The sequence below is a fragment of the Sinohyriopsis cumingii genome, chromosome 3 (assembly GCF_028554795.1).
Source record: "Sinohyriopsis cumingii isolate HCF-2022 chromosome 3, ASM2855479v2, whole genome shotgun sequence".
NCBI classification, from domain to species: domain Eukaryota; kingdom Metazoa; phylum Mollusca; class Bivalvia; order Unionida; family Unionidae; genus Sinohyriopsis; species Sinohyriopsis cumingii.
In genome coordinates, this window is record NC_142963.1 from 85,444,485 (window position 1) to 85,457,990 (window position 13,506).

A 13,506-nucleotide genomic window follows, 5' to 3' on the forward strand; every position below is an offset into this window, starting at 1 on the left:
ACCTGATGCAGTTTTTGAAATTGTTTGCTTCACTTCACATGATGGCAGTCTTATCTCCTGCCACATGACAGACTCAAATCAATAACTGACATCCAATAAACTGAATCGTGTCCCCTTTTTTATTCAAAACAACCTCAATATTACTTTTTATTTTTCTGTACGGATTAAAACTTTTGAGTTTTTTTTCTATCTTTAACGTGTATCGTTAGCTATATAAAGTATTTTTTAAATAAAAATTCTAGAAATCAAAAATTTCATAATGCAGATGCTTCAGGAAAAATATGTGCAATTTAAAGCATCTGAGGTACTAATATGAAGATTGTCTGGTTCTGATTCCACTAAAGGTAATGTGAAACCCTGATCAAAATCAAACACAGACGAGCCAATTATCCAGATTTTACCACAATCATTTTTGTAGTTTTTCCTTTCATTACCCAAGTTCATATTTTAAGGGTCATTATCACAAGACTTGCAGCAAAATCATAAGGGTTGGTAGGTCTGTAACACAAATTAACATTTTCTTTGAACAAGTTCCTTTTGGCACATGCTGCTCGGGACATTTCTTCACATCATGATGTCAATTCCCCTTTATATATGGTCATGTGCAATGCAAGCTGTTATCTGTGTTAGTTACTATAGTGAGAATAGAGACAATATTGAACTTAGAAAACTAAACTGCATTCCAAAGTGATCATTCTTGGAATTTAAACTAATTGTTGCACATTTTGTTGTGGAATTTTTGTTTTTAGTGTTCTAGGTATGTAAAGTTATAAATGTAAGTATAATCTTAAAATACTTTTTAGTGTGATGTTATAAATAGCCAAGAATTCAGGCTTGATATTAAAATAATAAGCATCTGCTTTTCATTTTCTGATCTGTCCTTTTGAATGAGGGACTCTTAGTTCATACCCGAGACTCTCAGAATACAGCAAACTCATGCTTATCACTCAACGAAGCCATTTTTTAAAATGGGCCAGATCAGCACCATTTCTATTCAGGACAAACTTCTGTTGAAAACCCCGTATCAATAGTACCTTTCTTGGGAGGAGTAACAAGATGATGATGCTAGATGTCCAATTAGCACAAAATTCATTTATTACCAAGCTATGACATGAAACCCCCCAGTTCTGACAAATTTATATTCAATTCCTGCTGGACATTGTCTTCCAGTGACAACTCACTCTGATGTAACTTCTGTTCAGAAGTAGTGAAGACAAGATCTTCATTACAACTGCTGTGGTGGCCACATCTGATACCAGGTCAGCATAATTTTCAATTATGAAGAACTAGACAAGTATTCTTTTAGTGAAAACTCCATGTTAGTATGATGAGCTATTAAGAAGTAGCTACAACTGTGGTGGCTATACTCCATGTTCAATTTACAAGGTGGCCATTATCAGACATCAAAAGTCTTTAAGTATTCATTCCATGCTGATATGACCATCAATTTAATAATACTGTCATGAAGCCACTGTTGCATCCATATTGAATGACAGAAGGGCATAACAAAGGGCAACAACCAATAATGCAATTTTCATTGTTATTTATCCTAGACCCAAAAGGGAAAGAAAATAAAAACTATAGAAAGCAAAGAGTACAACTTGGAAATAAAACAAATTATATCAAACAATAAAGATAACTAGGCTGCAAGTTTACTTTTTATTCATCTTTTCTTTCAACAGAAATTGCAATTAATGAAAAGTACCATGTTTAATTGCCTGCTTTTGCAAACAACATTTCAAAAAATTTAAAAAAAGGTAAATTTGTTCACATGGAATGATGTAAGAGTACTGATGGTTTAAAAAATTGTTACGAGACAGAACACAAAAAAGCCACAAAAGTCCTAAAGTTCTGCGCAGTCTTTTCATTGCACAATCACTGCTGAATACTGCTGGTCCAGTTGAAGGTTCTTTCAGCTGGAAGGGTACCAGCAACTTTTCAATATTCTTCACCCTCCTCCTCTCCTTCACCCTCCACAGAATCAACGCCTACCTCCTCGTAGTCCTTCTCCAAAGCAGCCAAGTCTTCACGAGCCTCAGAAAACTCTCCCTCTTCCATACCCTCTCCTACGTACCAGTGTACAAAGGCCCTCTTTGCATACATCAAGTCAAACTTGTGGTCAAGACGAGCCCAGGCCTCAGCAATGGCAGTGGTGTTGCTCAACATGCACACAGCACGTTGAACTTTGGCCAAGTCGCCACCAGGTACAACAGTTGGTGGTTGGTAGTTGATTCCAACTTTGAATCCAGTTGGACACCAATCAACAAACTGGATGGTTCTCTTGGTCTTAATGGTGGCAATTGCAGCATTGACATCCTTTGGCACTACATCACCTCTGTACAACATGCAGCAGGCCATATACTTGCCATGACGTGGGTCACATTTTACCATCTGGTTGGCTGGCTCAAAGCAAGCATTGGTGATCTCTGCAACCGAGAGCTGCTCATGGTATGCCTTCTCGGCAGAGATGACAGGGGCATATGTAGCCAGTGGAAAGTGGATACGTGGGTAAGGAACCAAGTTAGTCTGGAACTCAGTCAAGTCCACATTCAGGGCACCATCAAAGCGGAGAGAAGCAGTGATAGAGCTGACAATCTGACCAATTAATCTGTTCAAGTTGGTGTATGTTGGTCTCTCAATGTCCAAGTTTCTTCTGCAAATATCATAGATGGCTTCATTGTCAACCATGAAGGCACAGTCAGAATGCTCCAGAGTTGTGTGGGTGGTAAGAATGGAGTTATAGGGCTCAACAACTGCCGTAGAGATCTGGGGAGCCGGGTAGACAGCGAACTCTAGTTTGGATTTCTTGCCATAGTCTACACTGAGACGTTCCATCAACAAGGAGGTGAAGCCAGAGCCAGTACCACCCCCAAAACTGTGAAAGATGAGGAAACCCTGCAAACCAGTGCATTGGTCAGCCAGCTTTCTGATTCTGTCCAGGACAAGATCTACTATTTCCTTACCAATGGTGTAATGACCACGGGCATAGTTGTTGGCAGCATCTTCCTTACCAGTGATGAGTTGCTCAGGGTGGAACAGCTGTCTGTAGGTACCAGTTCTGACCTCATCTGGAAAACAACCATGTCTTCATTAAAAATAATGCATCAATAAACAAATTATTGGCAAGAGGTATATGGGGAAGGACTCTGCTCACTGGGGCCATAAAGACTTTGATGGGAATTGATAGTCGAAAAGGGCATTAAAGGGCCATGATTTCTCAAAACGGCCAAATGGCATGCTAACCCAATTCCTAAACAGACAGAAACATTCCTGTGTGCACGTATGTATGTATATATATTTACACACACACACAGAGTAAAAACTGCATAAATGACCTGCTATGAGCGACCACCTGTCATTTCCTGCCACAATCATGATGCACGGATAGATTATCTAAATGCTCCAATATGAACATAGGTACCAGTTCTGACCTTATCTGGGGCCATAATGCAACCAGCGACTGTGATGTCTTGGCAAAATATGCATTTCGACACTATGAACAACCTCGTCACAAAAGTGAGGATAAACTTTACCAACCCTGTCAAAATTACTGCTCATACCGTTCTAAATTTGTTAAAAATGTTTATAAAAATAGGCTGGATACAGATGTCTGCATTTTTTTTAGCTATGCCGATAGTGTTTTATAGTTTCCATACATGTAGAGTATTTCCTAGCCTGCTTCCTTGCTTCGTATGCTCCCTGCACCATTCTCTGTTATTTGTATGGGGATGAGCATAAAAAGTAGGGAACAAGATTAATTATTCCAGAACTCAGCCTGCTTCCCAGCCTTATCGTAGGATCTGGCACCCTTTTCAACAACCTTATCATGAGAACAGACACAAAGGAGCTATATTATCAATTGTTAAAACTGCTTGATTAGCAACGATTGTTCTGATAAAAACAAACAAATAGATGCTAGTCTGTAAACCAGGCTAATGTACATGTCACTAATTGACATTGTAGTGCCAAAGTTGATGTAGTGGTCATGTACATTGTTTGTCTTTAGAGATAATCCATATTGCCGGTGGTGAATAAGGTCACTGTCTATTAAAATAGCAAGAGAGAATCGTTTACGAGATTTGATTGATAGTGTTTAAGACTAGTGATGTCTCTCATAACAGGTTTTACTGTATGTATGTGTGTGTGTGTGTGTGTGTGTGTGTGTGTGTGTATATATATATATATATATATATGGTGCCAAGCCAAAATTTATAAAAGACATGAATATGTGAATGTAAACAAACTCTTTCAGAACATGTAAAATAGTTCCTGGACTATGTTGGTCACAAGAACAGAGATACCAAACTAATGGAATAATGGGTAACAACTTGGTCATAACTGGTCATTTAAACTATACTTGCAACAGACATGTCTGTGTTTAATTGATGCTTGACCTACAAAATGGCAATCCAATATGCACAAGGGATGCAAAATTTTGATAGTTACTAATCTCTTCTAGAATTCTGACCCAGGTTATCTTAAATACGACAGTCCAATGCAGAAAATTTAAATACCTTTAGACCATGCCTTCGGACTTGGACAAAGGCAAACAATAAAAATTCACAAATCCTGAAGGGAGTTACATTGTTACAAGAAAACAATCAACTGGCTTATGGTTAGTCCTCCCCAACTTGAACATGATTATCATAGCTTGTGTGTTGAAAATGAGTATCATTTTCAACACACAAGCTATGATAATTTGTATAATTGTTTTAAAATGTTCATCCCATTTTTAAATGAAAACGAAACATACCAACTACAGTTGGCTCAAGGTCAACAAAAACAGCCCTGGGTACATGTTTGCCAGCACCGGTCTCGCTGAAGAAAGTATTGAAGGAGTCATCACCACCTCCAATCGTCTTGTCACTGGGCATCTGGCCATCAGGCTGGATTCCATGTTCCAGACAGTACAACTCCCAACAAGCATTACCCATCTGGACTCCAGCTTGACCAACGTGGATAGAGATGCACTCACGCTGAAAGGTGGAGTAACTGGTTCAAAATTTTTAATAAATTATCATATACTATTTTATACAGAATACATTCATTCTCCAACACGTTAAGAACTATGGTAGATTATGTTCAACAAGAAAACTCAAATGCTTCAGCATTGGTAGCTTGCAGGTCTTCCGTCCAGATCTGAAATCTGCTGAGAGTTCTTAATTTTCCCAACCTCTGTGCTTTTTACTACCAATATGCTTCCTCACATCTCTGCCAAATGTGTGGCACACTGCATGCAAAAAGCATGATGTATAAAGGTGTTTGATGGCAGAATGCATGCCATTTTTTGGTAAATTCCAAACTAAACTTCACCTTTTGTGCAATACATTTTTTTCCTTGTTGGTGAGGAAACTTATAAGAAGCAGTGCTGAATGGTAATTCAAATCAGTGTTTGTGGTGCATGCGCAGAGCAAAATTCTGGTTAGGCCCCAGTTTCTCTCAAAAGCAACTGTAAAACTGCTCCTATAAATATGGATTAAACTGCGCTCAAATGCCTGCTACCGGGCCATCTGTACCAATCAGCTATAGTTCCACTAATATCATGACTATCAGTGCCGGACCATTTTGGCAACTGCTGATATCACGACTAGCACTTAACGGGGAAATTGGTTATTTTATTAAAGATTTAAAATAATTGAGAATTGGGGAATTTTTTTCTCCATGTGACATGAATCTGAATCGCTGAAAGAAAGTCGTGAAATTCACACCAAAATCGTGAGCGTTGGCCACTATGCTTTAGCTGTGGAACACATTTGGGATGTCTCGTTTAGGCTGAAATAACTTTGGATAAATGAATTAGCATGGCATGGGGGTGGGGCAACAAGTATGAACCACATCACTTAATTCTGTAGTTCAAGGCAAGTTAGCATCGTCTTTTTTATTTTCCTTACAAAAAATGAGTGCCTGTGCCTGCAGCAGCCATTTCAAATGAGCTCTCAATTTACAGAAGGCAAACAACTATTAATTATTGATGATTTCCATAGATTAAAATAACTTGCATATAGTAGGTATCATTTTGTGTCAATTTTCCACAAGTGTATCAGTACAGCAAATGTATCAATCAGGGATCGTCCTGGGCTTTGCCAATTGCGATTTTGTTCCCTTATTGGCGACAAAAATATCCCATCTGGCGATTTTTTTGGCGACAGACTTTTTGGTTATTTAATTTGTACATACAATCATGGATTTGGACTGGATAAATTAAAAGGGAGAATGAAAGGAAGCCACAAACTTGACTAAGCAATGCATTGGAAGCTATCTGTTACACAAACGATCCTTTGTTCGTATTGACAACCCCATCTTTACAGTGCATTGTTACATCATAATCTGCTTATGCTGACATCTGGGCTGAGTACTGTATGCTGTGATACAGTCAATCATGCTACCGAACTATACCTACAACTGACCGACTTCTGAAGACATGAATAGAACAGATCCAGTTAAATGAATGGCTAATCCTTCTATTGTTTTTTTTTTGTTGTTTTTTTGTTTTTTTACATATACCAATACAATAGTTTTGCTGAACCTTCATAGAAAACTGATAACCTTTGAAGTACCGACTACTGCGTATAAATACAAAGCAAATGGGAATAATCTCAGTCACAATTATATCTGTCGCCAGTGCAGCATTTTACTCATTGATCTTTTCCTTTTGCCATCAATCCGCGTTACGGCTGCAGAGACTTAAACTCCACAACAAGAAATAGCAAAAAAAAAACAGTTTTGTGTAATTAATAATAATTATTTATTTCTCAAAATACAGGAGTGAAAGAATCCCTAAATTGGGTGTGAATTTATGGTTATATATACGGTCCAATATTGCCAGGTGTTGACTCGTGTAAGTTTCATTCGTGGGAATGGAGATCCCATTTTGCTTGTCGAGAAAATTTATACAGCATTCAGTGATCATTCTTGGGATGGGGGCCTGCTGAGAGACTACTGGTGTCAGCTGTCAGCACTGTAGACTGAACATCATAGCTGCCAACCTTCCAGGCTCACAATTAGTGAAAACAGGGATAAAAAGTCGTGAATTTGGACACAAATTCATGAAAAATACCACGACAATAACTCCATCCAATCCGACCATCAATGCTACACTATATCAAGTTCGCAAAATAAAAATAAAACACTACATATATGCAGAAATATTTATTTCTCAAGACATGATACTGTGGCAGACTTGAACTTCCTCAATTGCTTGATCGTATATTTGTTTTCTAAACAGTTCCGACTTCTTGCCTGCTGGTAGATCTTGGGGACTAAAATTGTTGACATATTTTCTGCAGCTAAGGAGGCCCTAAAGTCTGTCTTTTTTTTTCCTCACTAAAGAAAATACTCTTTCGCTGTCACTGTTGCTGTGAGGAATGCACAAGAGCTGCAGCATTTTTGGTTCTTCCACAGGAAAATTTGGAAGCGATTTTCGAGTCCGGGAACATAGGTCAGAACAAATGTTTAGCATGGTCTCCAGATGATAAAGGTAAATTGTGTTCGACACAAGAAAACTCACAAATAATGCTTAAGCGTTGGTAGCCTGCGCGTCTTCTGCCAATGGTTTAAAATATTCCAGAGCTGAAATCTGCGAATTCTTAATTTTCCCAACTTCTACGTATTTTTTGCAACCGACATTCTTCCTCACATCGTCTCTGCAATGGCACACTAAGCGCAAAAAGCATGAATGAATATCAATGTTTAATGTTAGAATGCACGGCCAATTTTTGATATATTCCAAATTAAACTTCACTTTTTGAGTAATACATTTCTTTTTATTTGGTGGTGAAGACATTTTCAAAATCTTACATGCAATGCTGAACAGTAACTTGAATCAGTGTTTTGATGCATGCGCGGAGCAAATTTCCGGTTAGGCCCTAGTTTCTCTGAAAAGCACTTGTAAAACTACTCTTATACATATAGATTAAAATAGACTAAATGCTTGCGACCGGGCCCACTGTACTAATTGGCTGTAGATCTACTAATATCGTGACCAGTGGTACCGGACCGTTTCGGCAACTGCAAATATCACGACTAACGCTTAACGGGAAATCGGTTATTTTATTAAAGATTTAAAATAAATGGGGATCGGAAAATTCGTGAATTTTTGTCTTACGACGTGAATCCATGAATCGCTGAAAAAAGTCGTGAAATTCACACCAAATTTGTGAGAGTTGGCAGCTATGGAACATGGATTCAGTAAGATGAACCTCATAAAAACTGGCATCAGAAATAAACTCTGCATCTCATCTCTCGAGAATATAATGAGAATCAGCATGTACAGATGTGAAAAATTAGACTTTGAAACTGCATTCAACAAGTTGGCAGCCCTAAAATCGCGACGGATCTTCATGTAACACTTTGTAACATTTTGTTAATGCTTGTTGTAATTAGTGTATTAACCCTTTACCTCATACAACCGTCTTTGGACGCCTCTACAAAAGTCGCATTGAAGCGACTTTCGACGCTTCTACAAAAGTCCCACAGAAGTGCCTTTTGACGTCTGATGTAAACATCAGCCATTTTCAGCCGGTTTTCGTAGCACCACCTTCGGGGAAAACCCCTTATTAGATACTACATTCATTTCTGTGAATAACAATTACGTCAGATCACGTGGTCACTGTTTATGTTCTGGTCGATATCTGCTATTTAAAGTAACTGGGTCGTAATCTCCACTCTCCAAAATGGCGGTCGCGGATTTCATTCAGTACTTACGAAGTTTTCATGATTAGAATCACAACTATGAAAGATTCAATAACCTAGGTAAAGGCTCTGATATTGATATAGGCTGCAATTAGTTTTTATAAATTATCAAATTTAGATGACTTAGTGATGTAGACAGATGAAAAACTTGTAAATTTCGAGTATGAGAAATGGCAGCTCTACGGTTGGTCACACGGCCTCACTGACATGACGGTGAACAAATTCTCTCCAGATTTTAAAGCACAAATTCTTCCGTGATAAATAATTACACAGCTATAACAATCAGACTTGACTCTTAAATTGTTCTATATGTAATAGATGTGTACCAAAAATGTAAAATGGTTAAAATTGCTGTTAAACGTAACATACACTACATTGCTTAACAGTTCACAGGCAAGCTATGCGTATGTGGTCGACTAGGTAACCTGTGTTCTATGTATAGCGAGCTGCACTTTGTCACTATGCTCTATGAGGTAAAGGGTTAACTAACCCATCTTTTGCAATTTTCATTGCCTGTTACATTAATAGACTAAATTAACACTTGAAAAAATGTACACTACTTGTTCTGGCGACACTTTTTGAAAATTGGCGACAAAATATTGAGGTTGGCGATTTTTTTGGCGACAGCCTTTTAAAAGCCAGGACCATCCCTGATCAATGCATCAATATATTCATAAATCAGTTCACCCCTAAAATATAGGCACTAAAAATTTAAATTGTTTAGCTGTAATAAAACAGCTGTTGTATAATAGTTTAAGTTTCCTCACATTTAATATTTCCCTCCCTGTTGTGTCTTATGGATTTTTAGACAACTCCATTCATGCAGAACTGCTACCAGTCGCAAACTGTTGAAAGGGGCTTTTAGACATGATTAATGCTTCACAAAAAAAAAAAAAAAAGATTTCAGGTACAAAACAGATTAACTTGAGCAACTTCTTGAGGGGCATATGTGTGATGAAGTATTTTATTAATTTACAAATTTCAGCAAATTGCCAATTATCATTTTCCAAATTTAATATATATATATATATATATATATATATATATATATATATATATATATATGTATGTATATATATATATATAGCAATACCCAAATTTCAACCATTAATTTTTTTAAAATAAAGTACTACATAGTACTTTATAATGTATGCACGTTTCCCCACATTAATTCCTCTTTGGTTTTTAGTTTTTTTCAGGTTTCAATAACATAATTTTAAGATTTTTGGCATGCTTAATGTTTGAGATTATTTTTTTAATTATCTAGAAAGCAGAAGAGTAGGTCTGCAGCATATGCTACTTGGATTGCTAAATTCTTTTGTGAAAAAGAATCTGATAGAAAGGTCGTTATATTTCTTAAAGCACTTTCTTATCCAGCTCATGTTAGTTCATGTCAATTTTGTTATTATCATGTTATTATTTTACCTCTTTTGTTACAGACATGTAGACTGCATGATCTGTGTATTCATATGACAAGGAATGCAAATGGTGAGTTCCAGGTCAAATCTCAAACGTTATAGTTTTGTCTGTCAGTGTGTTCAAGACACAATGAATGTTACACTTGCAATTTCTGAGAAACTAAAGCATATTTGTATCAATTTCATGCAGGTATATCTTGATGAAATGTTGTTCAAGTTTGATAGGCTGTCTAGTAAGCAGCTGGCCTTTTCAGAAAGGCTCACATCACTGCTTACAATTTAACTGTCAGTCATACATACAATATAAAATAATACAAGGGAGGAAAATTCTCTATCTTGCAAGACCAATTTAATAATCAACACTGACAATTCAAGCTACATTTATGCATCGCGTAAATAAATGTGGTACCTATGTTTAGCTCAGGTATTCGGCTTTGTATTACCAACATACCTTTAAGGAATGACGGACCATTATCCCATGCTACTGCTCGACATGGCCATGATCACACACTTAATGTCAGGGAAATCTTGCTGAATGGTATAATGTCCTGACATTGGTTAAACGAAAAAGATGTCTTGCAATTACTTAAAACTTATTTTCTGTTGGCCAATGAGAAGGCAATATTCCATTCAGCGCGTTTTTGCATATTAAGTGGGTGCGAAATGAAATATCATAATCAGCGATGATTCTAAAATAGGTCGTGCAAGAAAAAAGAGAAGTGTCCTCCCTTGTATTATTTTATACTATATGGATGACTGACCAAATGTCATTGAATTTCATAGTTTTCATAGTCGATGAATTTGACCCTAGATTCCAACAAATGTCCACATCAAAAATCAGGAAACTCAGATTAGGTGTCAGAACTGCATGAAAAAAAGGGTATAAATCTGTGGTCGAGGTGCACAAAACTTCCTAATTGTCAGGTTAAGTGGTAAGTGAACAATCTTCTTATGCCTCGTTTTAATATGGCTATCGAAAATTATGGACCTTTTTGACCTCTTATATTTTTAATTTATTTTTTTGTTAGGCAATGCAGCAATAAATGTGTGCCTAAAGTGTCACTTGCACCATGAAGAATGATGTGAATATAACCTGTACTTATTCATGGGGGGGGGTAATGGGAGATCATCCACATACTCGCGCCCCATCATACCTGGCGGGAAGTCTGCGCTCCCAAACAAATAGGTGCGTTTACGCCTATGTACGAGTAATAAGTACGTTGTCCAATACTTTTTTAAAAAATTCTTGGACCGTGTCCATTCCAATTGTTATCAAGTTTACTGCATCACAAAAAATATAAATGCTTAGACCTGCCTGTTGCAAAGTGTACCTAAACGGTTTAAAACTTGCAACACTGTAGCAACTTTGTACTTTTCTTACGAGTCATTCATAAATTTTCATAATGGCGCAATAGTTGGCGCCAAGCACTTGCTGGAAGATCATTTATTAATGTGTGCCATATGCTTGCATGTAACTTAATCAAGAAAAACAAGCTGATCTTCAGAATATTTTTTATTTCTTTTAAGGTCATTGCAATGTATATTACACGAGGATGACTCGCGACCATTACTAATTAGGGCGTGGCTTTGAATCCTACAATCGGTTCATCCATTTCGACTACCGTAGTGTGCCTATAGACAAGGCACTTTACCCCAATTGCCTAGACACTAAATAAACTACCTGTGGTATAAAATAAATCTCCAACAAAACTACATTCTTCTATCAGCATAAGAGCCATCAAGGCATCATGGCGGATCTTCGGCTTCGCGCTGTGAGCCCGTTTTTGTGATGAGAAATTTCACAGGCTTTTCAAAATATAGTTACTGATATTACCACGAATTAAATATAAAGAAAGTAAAATTATGTGAATAAATATAAAAAACTTACCATTTTGCTTGGTTTTTACAGATGAAAGAATTGTAAACGAAATTATACGAACTAATGTCTCACACCGACGTCGAAGTGTCTTGTGAGCAGCAGTAATCTTATGTAGCGAGGCGCATCTTTTATAGCTGACGTTATCGGCCAACTACACCAAGGGGCGTGGTTATCTGGTGATTAAGAAATAGTATACATACGCCTGCGTCTATGCAATTTTTTATATCTCGAAATGTACATGTTTTAGCTTAATTTGTAAATAGCTATACTGTTTGTTGATGTATATAATCTGCCAGCGATTTTCATACATTTATAATACTGTTGGTTATTTGATTCGATAAGTACGTAGATTGTTTAAATCTCATTGGTTGTTCGAGACAACGAGTCGCTGTTTGAATTATGAATGGATGATTCATACACTATGTGCTCAGTCTTTTTTTTAAATACGTTTGGTAACGATAGGTTAGACGGAACTACTTTAAAATTCATGCCAACCAAGAATGCTTACATGTACTCGTGTAATGTGTATTGTTTAACAATACCGAGTCTGGTTCAAAGGTTTGTATGCTGTCTGTTACGCATTCGGAGTTGTTGTTGTTGTAGGGTTTAACGCCATGTTTCAGCACAAGTTAGGCTATACATGGCGGCCAGTATAACAAGTGGAGTAAGAACCCTGGAAAACCCCGGGAAGAACCTCCGACCCACAAGAAGCTACAGGCAAGCTCTCTCACGTACCCACGTTAGCTGAACCTGAGACTCGAACGGTGAGCGCTTTACACCACTCTGTTACCCGGGGTAACATGCCGATCAAATTTATATATTCACTTATTGTAATAAGTTATCTGTTTGTTCGAATCAGTTACATTGAAATCTAGTCCGAAGTTTCCTCTGACCCTTATCACCCCATTTTTTATATTTGGACATTTATGTTGGGGTGTAGGGTCAGAGTCCATTCCGTATCGTAAAAATGGAATTCGCCGACTCCATTTGGTGTCGGCATAGAGTAGCCTCTTACTGACTGGCACAGCAAACTTGAATGACCTTTCGTCGAGATATACCTGCATGAAATCGATAGGAATATGATTTATTTTCTCAAAAATCGTGAGCATAGCATTCGTCATGTGTTTAATCCGCTAACACACGAGACGAAAGTACGAAATTTCCGTATCCATAGTTCAATAACATTAAAATTTGTATTCTTCTCTTTTGTACTCAGGGCCGGCGCTTCCATATAGGCAAACTAGGCAGACGCCTAGAGCGCTGATTTCAGGGGGCGCATATCTAAAAAAAAAATATTGTTTATAAATTTTGAAATTGATATTTGGGGGGGGGGGGGCAAGAATCTAACTTTGCCTAGGGCGCCAGATAGTCTTGCCGGGCCTGGCGCAGGCCCTGTTTGTACTCTTTTTTTTTACTTCACATGATAATGAGAATGGTTTTAATCCCGTCAAAACGGAAGCTTTTATTTTAAACTATTGTAATACCTGTGCAGTGCATGGTTGTGAACCTGGTGTAACC

At 37.5% G+C, this 13,506-nt stretch overlaps 1 protein-coding gene across 1 annotated transcript; it reads right to left on the bottom strand.

Annotated features, from left to right (window-relative positions):
* Positions 1-1,691: 1,691 nt before the first annotated feature.
* On the bottom strand, positions 1,692-12,138 carry LOC149803231 (tubulin alpha-1A chain-like). The gene is made up of 3 exons (XM_089952871.1): positions 11,998-12,138; positions 4,754-4,976; positions 1,692-3,068 (listed from the first exon to the last, which is right to left on the bottom strand). Exons 1-3 carry the CDS (start codon positions 11,998-12,000, stop codon positions 1,939-1,941), a joined length of 1,356 nt encoding a protein of 451 aa, XP_089808997.1. The 5' UTR covers positions 12,001-12,138; the 3' UTR covers positions 1,692-1,938.
* Positions 12,139-13,506: the final 1,368 nt, after the last annotated feature.